The sequence below is a fragment of the Acomys minous genome (assembly GCF_964271855.1).
Source record: "Acomys minous genome assembly, chromosome: 10".
NCBI lineage: Eukaryota > Metazoa > Chordata > Mammalia > Rodentia > Muridae > Acomys > Acomys minous.
In genome coordinates this window covers 9,305,941-9,320,476 of record NC_140491.1, presented here as the reverse complement: position 1 = coordinate 9,320,476, position 14,536 = coordinate 9,305,941, and the positions used below count along the sequence as shown (strand labels likewise).

At 37.2% G+C, this 14,536-nt stretch overlaps 1 protein-coding gene across 4 annotated transcripts in view; it reads right to left on the bottom strand.

Annotated features, from left to right (window-relative positions):
* Positions 1 to 14,536, bottom strand: part of ARAP2 (ArfGAP with RhoGAP domain, ankyrin repeat and PH domain 2) — a 160,484-nt gene that overhangs the window by 3,823 nt on the left and 142,125 nt on the right. For all 4 annotated transcript variants that reach the window (XM_084797766.1, XM_084797769.1, XM_084797768.1 and 1 more), the window contains 4 exons: positions 10,048 to 10,130; positions 9,002 to 9,037; positions 7,328 to 7,391; positions 75 to 209 (listed from right to left, as the gene is read on the bottom strand). In XM_084797766.1, the coding sequence (XP_084653892.1) occupies positions 75 to 209; positions 7,328 to 7,391; positions 9,002 to 9,037; positions 10,048 to 10,130 (318 nt within the window). The remainder of the gene's footprint in view (positions 1 to 74; positions 210 to 7,327; positions 7,392 to 9,001; positions 9,038 to 10,047; positions 10,131 to 14,536) is intronic.

Genomic DNA, 14,536 nt, shown 5'->3' with positions numbered 1-14,536 from the left:
TTAGTACACTCAGCCATGCTAAGGCATAAGAAAACAGTGGAGGTGACAACAAGAACAGCAAAATCATAACCAACCTCAATATTCTTCCGGGCCTGAGTTGCATTTTTCTCATGTTGGATGGGAATCAGAGGTAAACCTCCAATCTTGGGATTTTTGGTTATTGAACGCTTTCTTTCCTTTCCGGCTGGTGGCCATATATCATTCTCATGCTGTGAAAACATAGTTCAGTGCCGTCGGTGTGTGATTTCATTATGTGCTATGCCACATTAGTCACTTGGCTCCCCGGCATATCCACACCAGATAATCTACTTTCTGTGAGAACGCCATTTGTAATTACTTCGACATTGACTCTGGCAGACACATGGCTCCAGGATGTGAAACACTTAAGTGAACTGAGCTTTGAGGTCTCAGTTCAATTTCTAAGTTTCAAACACATGCCTTCTGTACTACTTATCAAACCAAATGGTAGAAAATATGGGAGAAAAATGGTAAGTTTCTTTGTAAAACAAAAAAATGCACTTGTCTATATTTTCTAGGCTCTGTAATCAAAGTTACTAAACATTTATTTCCTGCCTGTATCAAAGGTGATTTCAAATGTGAAAATAATTTGATTGTATATACCCCAAGTTGGCCTAAGGCATGGCTATCTGAAAAATTAGCCTTATTTTATGACCTTTTGAAAAATGTTACTTTTTCTTCTAATTGAATTTCAAAGAAATGTTACCCTTTTACACAAACATTTATAGTGAAAATCATTCTGTAACAGAAAGAGTGGTACATTTATCCTCAGATTATTGACTCTGAATTGTAGTCATGCCCAGCACAAACCTAATTTTACAATGGGAGATAAGTGCCCACAAGGTATAAACTTAAGAGCTTGAATGTTTAATACTTGAGATATACATATAAAATATTCTTTAAAGAATTTTTCTATTCCCCAGGGTAGATTAAAATTTTAGAAGTAGGGAAGGGCAAATTGATTTTCAAACAGAAATCTATTAAATAAAAAAAGAAAAGAAAACACTGAATACCAAACTAAAATGAATTTACAGCTGTTGGATGAAATAAAAACAAATGGTAACTATACGTAACGAGATCCTCACTCTTTAATTTTGCTCAAATTTTAGCACAGATAAACAAATCTTATATGTACCTTGGATTTTAACATTATTATACATCAAATAATTCATTACTTCAAGAAATTACTCTGTGCCATTATATTGTACTACTAATTTATGGAGAGAGGGACTCTTTTTCTTTACCAATATACATACATTTTATTTAATCCACACAAATTCTACAGTAAAACTCCAATTGTTGTCAGATTTAATATTCATAACTAACAAATATCCCTTAAGATTATGATAACATTTATCTCAATTCAGAAAAGATTGAGTGATAGATTGCATAACATTTGACCACTGAAGAGCTTTCAAACTTCACATCAATACTTTTATGACATGGTCCCAAACATAGTTAAAATACTTTTGATGGTTATATAATTGGGATCCCTCAATAGGTGAAGCTGAAAGGGATCAGGCTAAGAAGGAACACAGGAATTTTGTAAATTGTGCTTGCAAATTCATACAGTAGGTATGCTGCTATATACGGGAGCAGGAGGTTCCAGGTTTAAGTGAATGTTCTCATACAACATTTGGACACTATTGATAAATGCTACCTAACAGGGACCATCAAGCTGGGGACTGTACTGTCATCATCATAATCAGTGATGGCACTGCCAATCTCCAATTCTGCCTCACACTTTCTTGCCTCCTCTCCTCTTATCTTTACTGCTTAATTCACCACAACCACTATGGATAGTCTTTTATCTTTTGACCCTGGAAGCAATTCACTGACATCATTCTTGTTAGTTTTCCTTTTTTCTATCCTTCATACCATGGCTTACATTTCATGGTGAATTAGCAAATTCATTTCTTATAGTTATCTTCAAGAAATATAATTCCTTTCCTTCCATTAATTTGCATTTGTTTCTTCAAAGCCCTGGAGTTCATTATAATTTGCCTTTTTCTATGGTACCTGCCAGTTGAGGGATTAAAAAACGCATAGGATTGTTGTGTAGATTCTTTCAATTTAAAGTTAACCTTAAGCCTACAGCGATTAGCAAATACTGACAGGGCAGCTGAGCTCCTCATTCTTTGCATAGCATTTTTCACTTTCTCCTCCACTTTGGCACTTTCAGCAGCTTTTCCTGCCTCATAAGGTGCTAGCTAAACTCACTAATAATTAAAATAATTATCATTAACCACTTCAATATATAGCTTTTCAATGTAAGATATACCAATTTCCCTACATCCATAGCTATGTAACAAAGTTTTACTTAACTTTGCCCTCAGCAATTGTTCTGTATACAAGTAACCTTTCTCCATGATATCTTTAACTGGCCAGTAGGCTAGGATATAACTGCCCTATGACCAATCATCTGGGGATAAAAATGTCCCACCCTCTCTGATGTATAATGACTTTGAGCAATGATGAAGCACAGTGCTTTCATGACTGGCCATGCGCTGTATGACTATTTAGTGACTGGGTTACCTCTGTTATCACATATGAAAAAATATATACTATCACATCTCCAAGTCAAACCAATTGAACCCACCAATCCACATTGGCCTGATATCCCTAACTAATGACACTGCTCACAACCTCATTATCTCTATCTGTGTTTTCTCCTGCCATTCCTTCTCACTTCTGTTTTCTCCAAGTCTCCTTGATCCCCAAAATATGGTACACCCTAGGATTTAACACACAGTTTTCTGTTTCTCCCTATTTGTGTTTCTTTGAACACCCCATTCACTTCTACAGCTTATCCAAATGCCAACTTGCCCCACATATACATTTCAGCCTCAAACTTTTGCCTGAACTTTTAAAAAATGTATTTATTCAGATTACAACTCAATTGTTATCCCATCACTGTATCCTCCCGTTCCTCCTTCCCTTCTGCTTTCACCCTTTTCCCCTCCATTAGGTCTATGACCGAGGGGGACCTCCTCCCCCACTAAATGGTTATAGGCTATTAAGTCTCATCTAGGTAGCCTGCTTATTCTTTCTCTGAGTGCCACCAGGCCTCCTCACCAAGGGGAAGTGGTCAAATATAGGGCACCAGAGTTCACATCAGAGTCAGTCCCTGCTCTCCACACAACTGTGGAGAATGTCCTGTCCATTGGCTAGATCAGAGTAGGGGGTTGATGTTTAGTGCTTGTATTGTCCTTGGTTGGTGCAGTAGTTTTAGTAGACCTTCCTCGGCCCAGATCCACCTATCATGATGTTCTTCTTATAGGTTTCTAGTACCCTCTGGATCCTTCCATTTCCCCATTCTCCTATATTTCTCTTAACTAGAGTCCCAGTAGGATGTTCTCATATCTATCTCAATCTCCTGGTAAGTGAAGACTTTCACGGGACATGCCTTTCGGGGTAGTGTCCAATTATAGGTGAGTATATACCATGTAAGTCTTTTTGTTTCTGTGTTAACTCACTCAGTATGATAATTTCTAGTTCCATCCACTTGTCCACAAATTTCTGGATTTCCTTGTTTTTAATAGCTGAGTAGTATTCCATGGTGTAAAGGTACCGAAGTTTCTTTATCCATTCTTCTACTGAGGGACACTTAGGCTGTTTCCAAGTTCTGGCTATTATGAATAAGGCTTCTATGAACATGATTGAGCATATGTCCCTGTTGTGTGGTGGAGCATCTTCTGGGTATATTCCAAGAAGTGGAATAGCTGGGTCTTGAGGAAGCGCTATTTCCAGTTTTCTGAGAAAGAGCCAGATAGATTTCCAAAGTGGTTGTACAAGTTTGCATTACCACCAGCAATGAAGCAGAGTTCCTCTTTCTCCACATCCTTGCTAGCATGTGTTGTCACTTGAATTTTTGATCTTAGCCATTCTGATGGGTGCAAGGTGGAATAACAGAGTCATTTTGATTTGCGTTTCTCTGATGACTAAAGATGTTGAACATTTCTTTAAGTGTTTCTCAGCCATCTGATATTCCTCTGTTGAGAATTCTCTGTTTAGTTTTGAGCCCCATTTCTTAACTGGGTCATTTGCTTTGGTGGTGTTTAATTTCTTGAGTTCTTTATATATTTTGGATATTAGAACTTTGTCAGATGTAGGGTTCGTAAAGATCTCTTCCTAGTCTGTAGGCTGTTGCTTTGTTTTGTTGACAATGTCTTCTGCCTTACAGAAGCTTCTCAGGCTCATAAGGTTCCATTTATTAATTGTTGACCTTAAGGCCTGGGCTGTTCGTGTTCTGTTCAGGAAGTTGTCTCCTGTGCCAATGTGTTCTAGGCTCTTCCCCACTTTTTCTTCTAGCCCATTTAGTGTCTCTGGTTTTATGTTGAGGTCTTTAATCCACCTGGACTTGAGTTTTGTGCATGGTGACAAATATGGGTCTAATTGCATTTTTCTACATGTAGACATCCAGTTAGACCAGCACCATTTATTGAAGATGCTATCTTTTTCCCATTGAATAGATTCGGCTTCTTTGTCAAAAATCAAGTGACCATATGTGTGTGGATTCATTTTTGGGTCTTCAATTCGATTCCATTAACATAGTAAAAATGGCCATCTTACCAAAAGCAATTTACAGATTCAATGCAATCCCTATCAAAACACCTACACAATTTTTTAAAGACACTGAAAGATAAACTCTCAACTTTATATGAAAAATCAAAAAATCTAGAGTAGCTAAAACAATCTTATACAATAAAAGATCCTCCACAGGAATCTCCATACTTGATCTCAAGCTGTACTATAGAGCAACAGTAATTAAAACAGCCTGAACTTTTAAAGGCTGATTTGCAGCTCAGCATGCTCTCCTGTATACCTCACAGGTGTGTCAAGTTCCATTCGGTCTAAACGGAACTCTTGGCTTCCTTCTATATCTCAGATAGCATTCTGTATAATCATCAGTCATCTACATCCTAAAACTTAGGGTTCTAAATTTTAAAGAAAAGGAAGAAGAAAGCACAAGAAACACCACTGAAAACGAGGTTATCAGCAAGAGGCACAGGCACTCTCGGGTTTGCTTATACTTTCACATTTTATATGAAATATTAACATTTCAATTACTTAAAACTATGATCCTATTATAAAATTATTATTCCAAATGTGGCAAAATTTCTGTAATCACTGAAAACGAAAACCATGAAGTATTCAGACTTCAAAATATAATAAGATTACAATTTACTAATTTTGTACTTCAAGGTTGAGCTATTCTGACTCACCATGAACCTAAAAGAAGGTAGACAGACCTCACTATGGACAGAGAGCAGGAAGAAGCCAATTTCATAAGCATGATAACCTATATACAGTATTTAGTTTTTAATATAAAGCACAACACCTCAGAAAACAGAAAATTTGCCTCAGATATATGCCTTAGAAAGAAATTCAACTGAAAATGAAAAAAGCCTACTTCATCCGAAGAAATAAAAGCCTTGTTCCAAACAAACACAAAAATTAGGGTTCTTATTTGATTCCTACTACTTCTTTCAAACTAAATAGCCCATGGGTTAAATTTAAAAAATTTTTTTTTCACTTTATCTCAAAAAGTATTCCTCAGTCCTGATGTTTTTCACATTGTTACCACTCAAGCTTGGACAGACACCTTCTCCCACAGAGCTGTTCCTCCTGCTTCCAGCTGTGACTCTCTAGTGCAGCTCAAATCGTTTTTCCATCTAAAAATACTGCAATTATATCCTTCCTTGTTTTAAGCTCTCATTAGGGCTCTCTCACCTCCCTTTTATCCTATTTCCCCACTGTGGTAGCTTTAGGGACCTTGAGAAAAGAGTTGATTGTTGTGACAACAGTCTTGCCGCTAGCCACAGGACCACACCTTCCAATGCCTGGGGCATCCGGCTCTTCCTTTCACACAAACCTCAGTTCACCTATTATTTCCTTTTCAGAAATCCACTCCCTGATAATGACTTTCAAGCTGTGTCCTTCTGCATCTCACTGACACAGCCTCCATTCCCAATTCATTATATCTGTTTCATTTTACCACGCTTTCCACTTCAGATCTATCTAATCCAACTACTTACTTATTTTAGTCACTGTTTTGTATTTTGGAAACACTAAGTGCATATTTTAGAAAGCACAACAGGCTTCATGAGGCAGATACACATGTGAGCCAAATAAGAAAGAGCCATTCCTACTGAATTTACATTATAGCAGGAAAAGTACAACAAAACAACTAATTGTACATATGTTTTTAATTAGTGCTACAATGGGGAAGTACTATTCATTCCTTGACTGTCAACATAAAGTCTATTGACTCCAATTATGAAAACAAAAACATCAGCTTAATTGTGCTGTAAACAGATACTGTAACAGCTTTTGACTGTATGCTTCCCACTTTAAACAACATAACTTCACATTTAGTTTTGGTTTTTTAGCATGAATATTTGATTTTTGGAAAAAATAAAAAAGATGCAAAAGTTCACAATTCGTCTTTATTCTCCCTACAAATGCATTATAAACCAGTACATAAGTGAAAATGTGGAATATTTATTAATCACTGGAAGTTTTAACATATTAAATCACATATAAATGCTTTTCAAAAACAATAAGAACTAGATTTGGAAGTGAGGTAACCTTTTCATTGCAAGAGACATGAAAGGGTCTGAACAGTAATATTAACAACTTATTCATTAGCCACAAATTCCAATGCTCTGTGAGAAGTGCTGTTACTGGGTCAACTAGAAAAGCTTAAGAAAGGAACCAATTCAGTTAATCGGCCTATTTAACCCTTTATCAAAAGAATCCTTCTTCAAGTGGAAGACTGAGTGTGAAGCTAAGTGCAGTACAGGCCTTGCTGAATTCTGAGAGTTGTGCACTATTTTAATGAACAGCTTCGAGTAAACCAAAGTTCTGCTGTGCATTTTAAGGGATAGAAAACTTGACTCTTATGAAGTATTTACCGTACAACGGGTATCAAAGACATGCATTCTGCTATCCTTGCTTCTGCAAGGAGAGGGGAAGAAAGATGCGTGGAGAAGGCAAAGTGTGTGTTTCTGTATGAAGATCTTCATCGCAGAGCAGCCAGAGCTCCACCAAGGCTAATATCAGACCCAGCGCACTCCTCCCACGCGGAAGGGCTACTGGGCTGGCAGGAACATGGAAGCTGACCGATCACAACAGTCTCAAAGAACAATGGAAAATTTGGATTTCCATACATATAAAAACACATGCGAGTCAACGTGTGCCAATTGTGTACTTTCAGAACAAAACTCCAGTGAAAATTACAAGCACACTAGAATTTCCTTTAAACAAAACTTAGAGTAGATTAGATGGTCATAAGAGATAATCATACCTGGGCAATAAAGATACTGGCCATCCATTCCATCTGGGCTTGAAAACTGTCACAACACAGGTGCCTACAAAATGAGGTTGATATAATAAGTACTTCCACACTGTGGTTAAAAGTAACTTAATAAGCAGAAGAGTTTAGACTCTTCCAAACTTGTGGTTTAATGAAATCAAACTCAGACTACGTCAGCAGAAGCAGGTTCAGCCTTCTGGGAAGCAAACATCACATTGGCATCGACAAAGTTAATGTCAGTTGATGTTTTCAGGCACATGGCCACAGAACATATTTTCCCCCAGACACTCTGAATGGAGCATATGTGTGCATTCATGAAGTGGCAGGGGTTTTTTGTTTTTGTTTTTGTTTTTGTTTTTTAAGGCTTAGACATGTTATCATCAGACAAATATCATTATGTGTCTGTTGGCACTCGTTCAGAAATGCTTTACTAAAACTGTTAATAAAGCAGCTTTTGCACTCAAGCTTTGCACAGTACATTAGGAAAGCTGGCCGGGCAAACAAATACATTGCACAGTTAAGAGAAACCAAGAGGCATGTTACAGAAAAAACCAGAACAGCAGATGCAGGTACAGGGAGTCTGGAGGCAGTGAGAAGAGCTTGATGTCTAAATAGGTAGATTTCGTACCTCCTGTTAGAATAAAGTAATTGACATGCCAATGAAATTATACTCTTCACATTCCTGAGCTTATAAACAATAAGTAAAAACACAATTTATTGGGGGAAAAAACCCAGGAAAATGGCATTTCTAAGAATGAGTTTTGTTTTTCATTAGTCTTGCTAAGACATTGTCCTTTGTCATCAGCAGGCAAAGACGAAACCATCTTATGTATGCAAACAATAAATGTAAAGCACTTAATAACAGCTGTAGGCGAAGGTGATCCCTAAGGTTACGGTTTGAATGAATGACAGCTGCTTCTGCTGGTTCATCAGGGAGTAGATACAGATCGGGAAGAAGTGAGCAGCACGCATCACGGAAGGAAGATGAGCAGCACAGTCATGTGTAACTCACAGGCAGGCAAGAAGCAGCAAGTCAAGCTCTGATGCCTATTCTCTCTGTAAGCGCAAAAGAAACACTAGAAGGAAGTGAGGCTGATGAAGGCAACAACCCTGCAGGATTTTTCGGTACAGGGATTCATAGGAAGGTTTTAAAGCAGGGAAGATACGTGGTCACTGGAGCAAAGTCAGTGGTGTTTGGGTAGAGAGCACAGTAGAAAACAAAAGCAAAGTCAGAAATGTTAAGGGGCAGAGAGACTCCCCATTAACCAGGCAGATGAAGAAGCCCTGGCCCTAGGGTTGGGGTGAGGAGGTATCCAATCTAATGGAACTTGGGGCAGCCAGGCAGGAGGTGAGTGAGGAGCAGGCTTTCAGTGACATCAGGGACAAAAGAAAAACTTACAGAGAAAAAAGTGTCAACTTAGACAGGTTTTAATCTTAAAGCAACAACAACAACAACAACAAAAACAACTAAACAACAATAAAAATACCTTTAATTTTGCCCATTTACCCAGATATAATACTGTCTATGGAAGAGGTAAGACATAATTGCTTGAAAGAGACAGTGGCAAGGATGTAAGATTATCACTAGGTGAACTCAATACAAGTTTATTTCCTTTTCCTTGCCTGTATTATATAAAATCAAAAGGCTGCCAGTTCTTAACTCACCAGTGATGTTTTTCAAAATACGCCGTCAATCCCCAACTGCATCATACAGAGAAACACAAACACTATGTTAAACACATTCATGCTGTTGCCAGATGTCACAATGTGAGACCACTAGAAAAGGCCCCTTAGCAGAACTCACCCAATAACGGTACCACACTCTGGAGCCACTGAGGCTGAATCACTCACGTTTTCACTTGGTGCACTAATAAACTATGTGCTATCCTAAGTAGCCTGTCTCAGGTGTTTCTATGCTGGCAACACAAAGAGGACAAATACACTAATGACATATCTATGGAATGGCTGAAATCAGGTGTATGTCCGCATGTGTCACACATGTGTATGTCTTCAGCTTAAAAATTAAATACAGAAGCAAAAGTAAGAAAAACTTTCAGTAATGGAATCTGAGAATCACAGGCCACTCAAGGGTTTTCTGGAACGTTCTAATGAAATTACTTAGCTAATCAGACTGAGTGTGATAACAAATTATGGTATAAATTGAATGCTGGGTTCATTAAGTATTAAAAAGACATATAACATTTAAGAAGGTCCATGTTGTTAGATATATCAGTGCTATAAGGTTAGCTCCAAATGTGAGTAAAACAAACCAAAACCAAAAAAAAAAAAAAAAAAAACCCAAACAAACAAAAAACAATCCCACAATTTTTAAATCCAGTATCAAAATATTCTAAGCAACAAAAAGCTGAATGACATGTTTGATTTCTTGTGCTAATTTAGTGTGCTTGGACCCGAGACACTGCTGTCTCCTGATGTGTACACACATCTTGGAAGTTGCAGAAGTGTCCCGAGGATTTTCCAACTTATCTAGGGTAGTCCAGTCACTAAGGAGCCTGACTTTTTCCTCCATGGACATACCGTCCCTCTCATATAAGCACAAAGCCACCCAATCCACCCTGGCACCCTAGGTACAGATGAAGGACTTCAAGATTTGCAGGTATTAACACTAATGGTGTTCAGCCCTAAGCCCTTCCACAGACTTAATTCCTGTTTTGTTTCCTCTCTCCACAACCCTTTTCTTTCAGACTTACCTGGTTGGAGGCTTCATTTTCTTTTTCACACCGAGATAAAACTTCATCAAACTGAGAGGAAACATTTTGTCGTGTCTGCTGCTCTGTAAGAGAAGAATGCTTAGCCTGTGATTAAGTAGATTTTAAATTTTCTTAACATCATAAAATATTAATAAATGCATTTAGAAGTCTTTGTTTTGTCCCATGTGCATGACTATACTACAAGTTTTGGCAAATGAAGACTGATCTGATTAAATTAAATAAATTAGCTATAGTAGAAAACATAACATATTATAATTGATACAAACATAGGGCCTAGCTGTCAAATTGGTTTAAGTGAGGTTTTATCACTGAATGAAAGAGAATTTTATGCCTTATGGATTTTTCAGAATTGGGGAAAACAGACAATGTGTATGCAAGAGAACGTAATAAATTACTCTTAAGTAGTTACATGGATGAACATTATCAAGAATAACTTGTTAAAATATGTTCTAAAAGGAATTTATGCCTATTTGGATCATTTGCATGTGCTCTACACTCCTTTGAACATACGTATCTGTGTTAAGTAAGTATCCAAAAGATGCTAAAAGCTGCCTGCAGAAGAGAAGCAGGGACGATCTTAAGAACCAGAGGTAGGGATGACTGAAGGGACCAGCAGAGTGTTATCCTGAAAGGATGTAACAGTTAAACAACAACAACAACAAGATGCCTATCAAGCTAAGTCCAGTGATTGGCAAAAACTGACTCACTAGGACACCACGGGATGCATAAAACTCAGATATGTAGCTCACCTATGTGCTACATATTAAGTTGTTACTGTGATGTCATTTCTTTATCACCAATCAAACTTGAAAAGTAAAAAGTGGGAGCTATGTTTATAAAGTTATAAGCTGATTTGCATGGAGCAAGCTGGAGGAATCAGGGGAAATACTTTTAGGAAAAGTAACAGGGGAAGAAAGAACCCATGCTTGCTGTCAAGTGGCCTCTAGCAGTGGCTAAGGTCTGGGATTTGCATGGAGAATTTAGGTCTATACAGTATCAACACTGTTTTCTTATCACTAGAGATACATGCACACAAATTTAATTAATTAATTGGACCTTGTAGGCCAATAACAGCAATAGAAGCACAGATTATGAATAACATGTTTTTACTCATCTAACTAAGATGAAGCTTTAATCTCCAACTGCGTCTTTGTTTATTTCTTTATATTATCACTTAATATATTAACAGGGAGATAAGGTCTCTTTTGAGTAGAATGTCTGATTTCAACTGATATTTGCCTTAATTTTGCTCTTTTATGAAGTCAAGTACTATTTTTTTGAGAAAAGTCCCCATGTGGCCTCAAACTCTGAACTCACGATGTAGCAGAGCACTGATCCATCTGCCCCCATTTTTAAAGCACTAGGATCATGAAAACTTTTGCTTAACTCAATGCCAGTACAGTTGACAGAAACTCATTTTTATGGTCTTGTGAACTTTGAAGGCTGATACTTTAAAATATTTAATTATTTTATTGTCCTGAAATATTCTAGGATTTAATATAAATGAAAATTTAAATTAAGTATTTTTGGTGACAACTATTTCTCTCCAATTTATTTAGCAAATGTTCATAGCTAATAATTTTTATTACATAGTTTTAAAAATTAAGTATGGATTAACAATTCTTTTACTGGACTTCATAGTGCCATTCCTGTATGTTAATTTTTATATTAAGTTGTATTATTTAAAGTTTTTATGATAGGTTGCATATTTTAACGGTTAGAAAAATATTTCATCACTACTTTTTGTCCCCAAAAGTATTTGTTAGTATTATTATCTATTTTCCTTTGAGTAAAATATCAATTTCATATAGTTCTAAAAAAATAACTCTGAAAATTACAATACAGATAGAAATTAATATCAATAAGGATAAATCAACATTTATCAGAGAAGTTCTGTAGTTTCCTTCAGATTAGCTTCTATTTCTTGTTAAGTGCATTTCCTCTTCTAAGTACAGCTGAGAAATGATTTTTGACATTGATCTGTATGACTTGCTAACCTGTTGAAACTTATGGAACAAACATTAAACATCGGAATGTCTTTTGTGTGATCAAGAGGTATGGGCGTTAAGTGCCCCTCTATAGGCTGTATCCAAGAAACCTGGAGCTGGCCACTAAGCCTGCATGCTGTAAAGTCATTCCTGGTTACCTCTGTTGAAGATTAACTCATACTGCACCCTCTTCAGCAGCCTAGGTGGTTAATCCCTGGACATGCCATGCCATGCTGCTACAAGGCAGAGTGAAAGGCAGAAACTCCAAAGGTGTGGGAATGAGGGCATTTGCGTGTCTTAGAATGCCTATCCCAAGCATTCTTAGACTACTCCTTAATGCTGGCAGTCTTTGCTTATCCAGGACATTGGTAAGGCCAAGACTGCTTCCATTTTGAAGACTTTCCGACAAGGAGATAAAGAGTATAAAGTAATGAAATTCCCCATGCCACTCCTGGAATTCAAGCTTATTACTTTAGTGACACTAAAGTCATAACTAGAAAGGCAACTCAGCAGCTAGGAAAATAAATCTCTCATATGTTTCTATGTTCAAACTGAACATGAAAAACAAGAAACTGCCAAGGTCCGAATGGAAAGTTCCATAAAAGTAAATCTGAGGTGGCAAAATACTCCCTGCTCTTCTCTCTAGCATGTCTTATTCCTGGCGAATGCTCCCAAAAATTCAAGAAACTAAACTTTTATGAAATCTACAATGTGTTGCTTGAGTTACTAAATTTCAAAGTGAAGTTATTAACTAAGTCAATTAAACAAGTGAGCTTTAAAATTATTCCTGGGGCTAAAAGCAGTTTGCTTATTAGTCCATGCAACTGTTAAGGATACTCCCCTCCTCAACACACACACACACACACACACACACACACACACACACACACACACACACACTTGCTTTTTTCACACCATTAAGAATGTAATGGCAATATTCTTTGAAACCTCTCACCTTTTCTGTAAATCAGCTCTGAACATATTTTAATTAACATTTTCTGTGCTGGGAAAACCTGTAAAAACAAAATCTATCTTCCCCTGTGTATTACCCTAATTTGTTGTTAATGAACATTCATAAATTATTTCTAATTAACAGTTGCTTTAAATATATTTCTCAGTTTATAATATCTACTTCCTTCTCAAGAAATAATTTTCTAAATGTATATACAGGACACATATATTAGTGAAAACTGTCCCAGAGCCAAATCTTTACATTTAATATTTGGACTATAATTCTGTAACTGTGGTCACTATGATTTGAAATCCTAGGTATTTATAAGATATTTAAGATAACACTGCATGTATGTTTATGTCCCATGTGAGTGCACAGCACCCAAGTACACCAGATGAGGGCATCTGGGACTAGAGTAAGAGATGGTTCTAAATGCAACGTTGGTACTGGGAAGCAAATCTGGTCCTCTGAAGAGGTGTCAGTGTTTATAACTGTTAGGCTGTCTCTCCAAACCTCATATACCCACATTTACACATACTTGGAACTATCTGCATGAAAAAAATCCGATCATCTTCAAATAACTTGTCAGCTACAATCCAAGGCTAACGTAGTATTAATTTATTATCCTTAAGTAAGCCTTTCAGATAGCTTTTGAAATCTGGAAATGGATTCTGCTTTTATTGCTTATTGGTTATATAGTCTCTGGCCAGCTATGTAATTAATGTCTTTGTGGCTCAATTTCTTCATGTGTCATGAAGGAACAGTAACAGCCCCTATTCCAGGGAGCTTTTGGAAGGATGACATGAAGCTAGCCAAGGCCACATATTCTGCTGCCATATAGTAGGCACACCATTTTTTATTTGGGGAAATTGTGGCCATACTGCTATTCTTTATACTACTGAAAATAATTATTTTTAGTGGCCTTCTGTTGGTGTTCAGTAAAAAAGTGTAAAGGCCTTGATTGGAAAAAAAATATTCAACCTGCTTACTAAAGCCCCTAGGGTGATACCCAACTGAATACACAACCCTGCCCCAACAGGTTACAAGTAAGGAAGACTAATGATCAAGTGTCCTAGAATAAGGTGGATGGGTCCATAAACCAGGCTATGTTTTACATCACTGAAATAATCAACTGTGAAGTCTAGCTTTACTTTTTACAGATGTAAATCTAGGATTCAAGATCCTTAAAATCCACTCACACAACTCAAAACATGGAGGTACCTTACTTCTAAACATTTTAGTTTCCCTCTGCAGAGAGAACAGAATCACAACACAAAATGGCAGCTGTGTGGTACTCAGGCAAATTCCCTTGTGAGGTGGGATCAGGAGACAGAGAACGCTTCTTGTTAGCAACTACTCCATCTTCCTTCCGCCTCCTGGGGACTCTGACTGTTTTTCTCCCCAGGTCAAGCAAAACCTTTCCCCTTTCTGAGTTCTTTCACTATAGACTGAACAGAATGTTTTAACGTACAGTTTTACATTGATTGTTGAAATTCTTTTGTTCACGCATGCTGTTACATTCACTAGA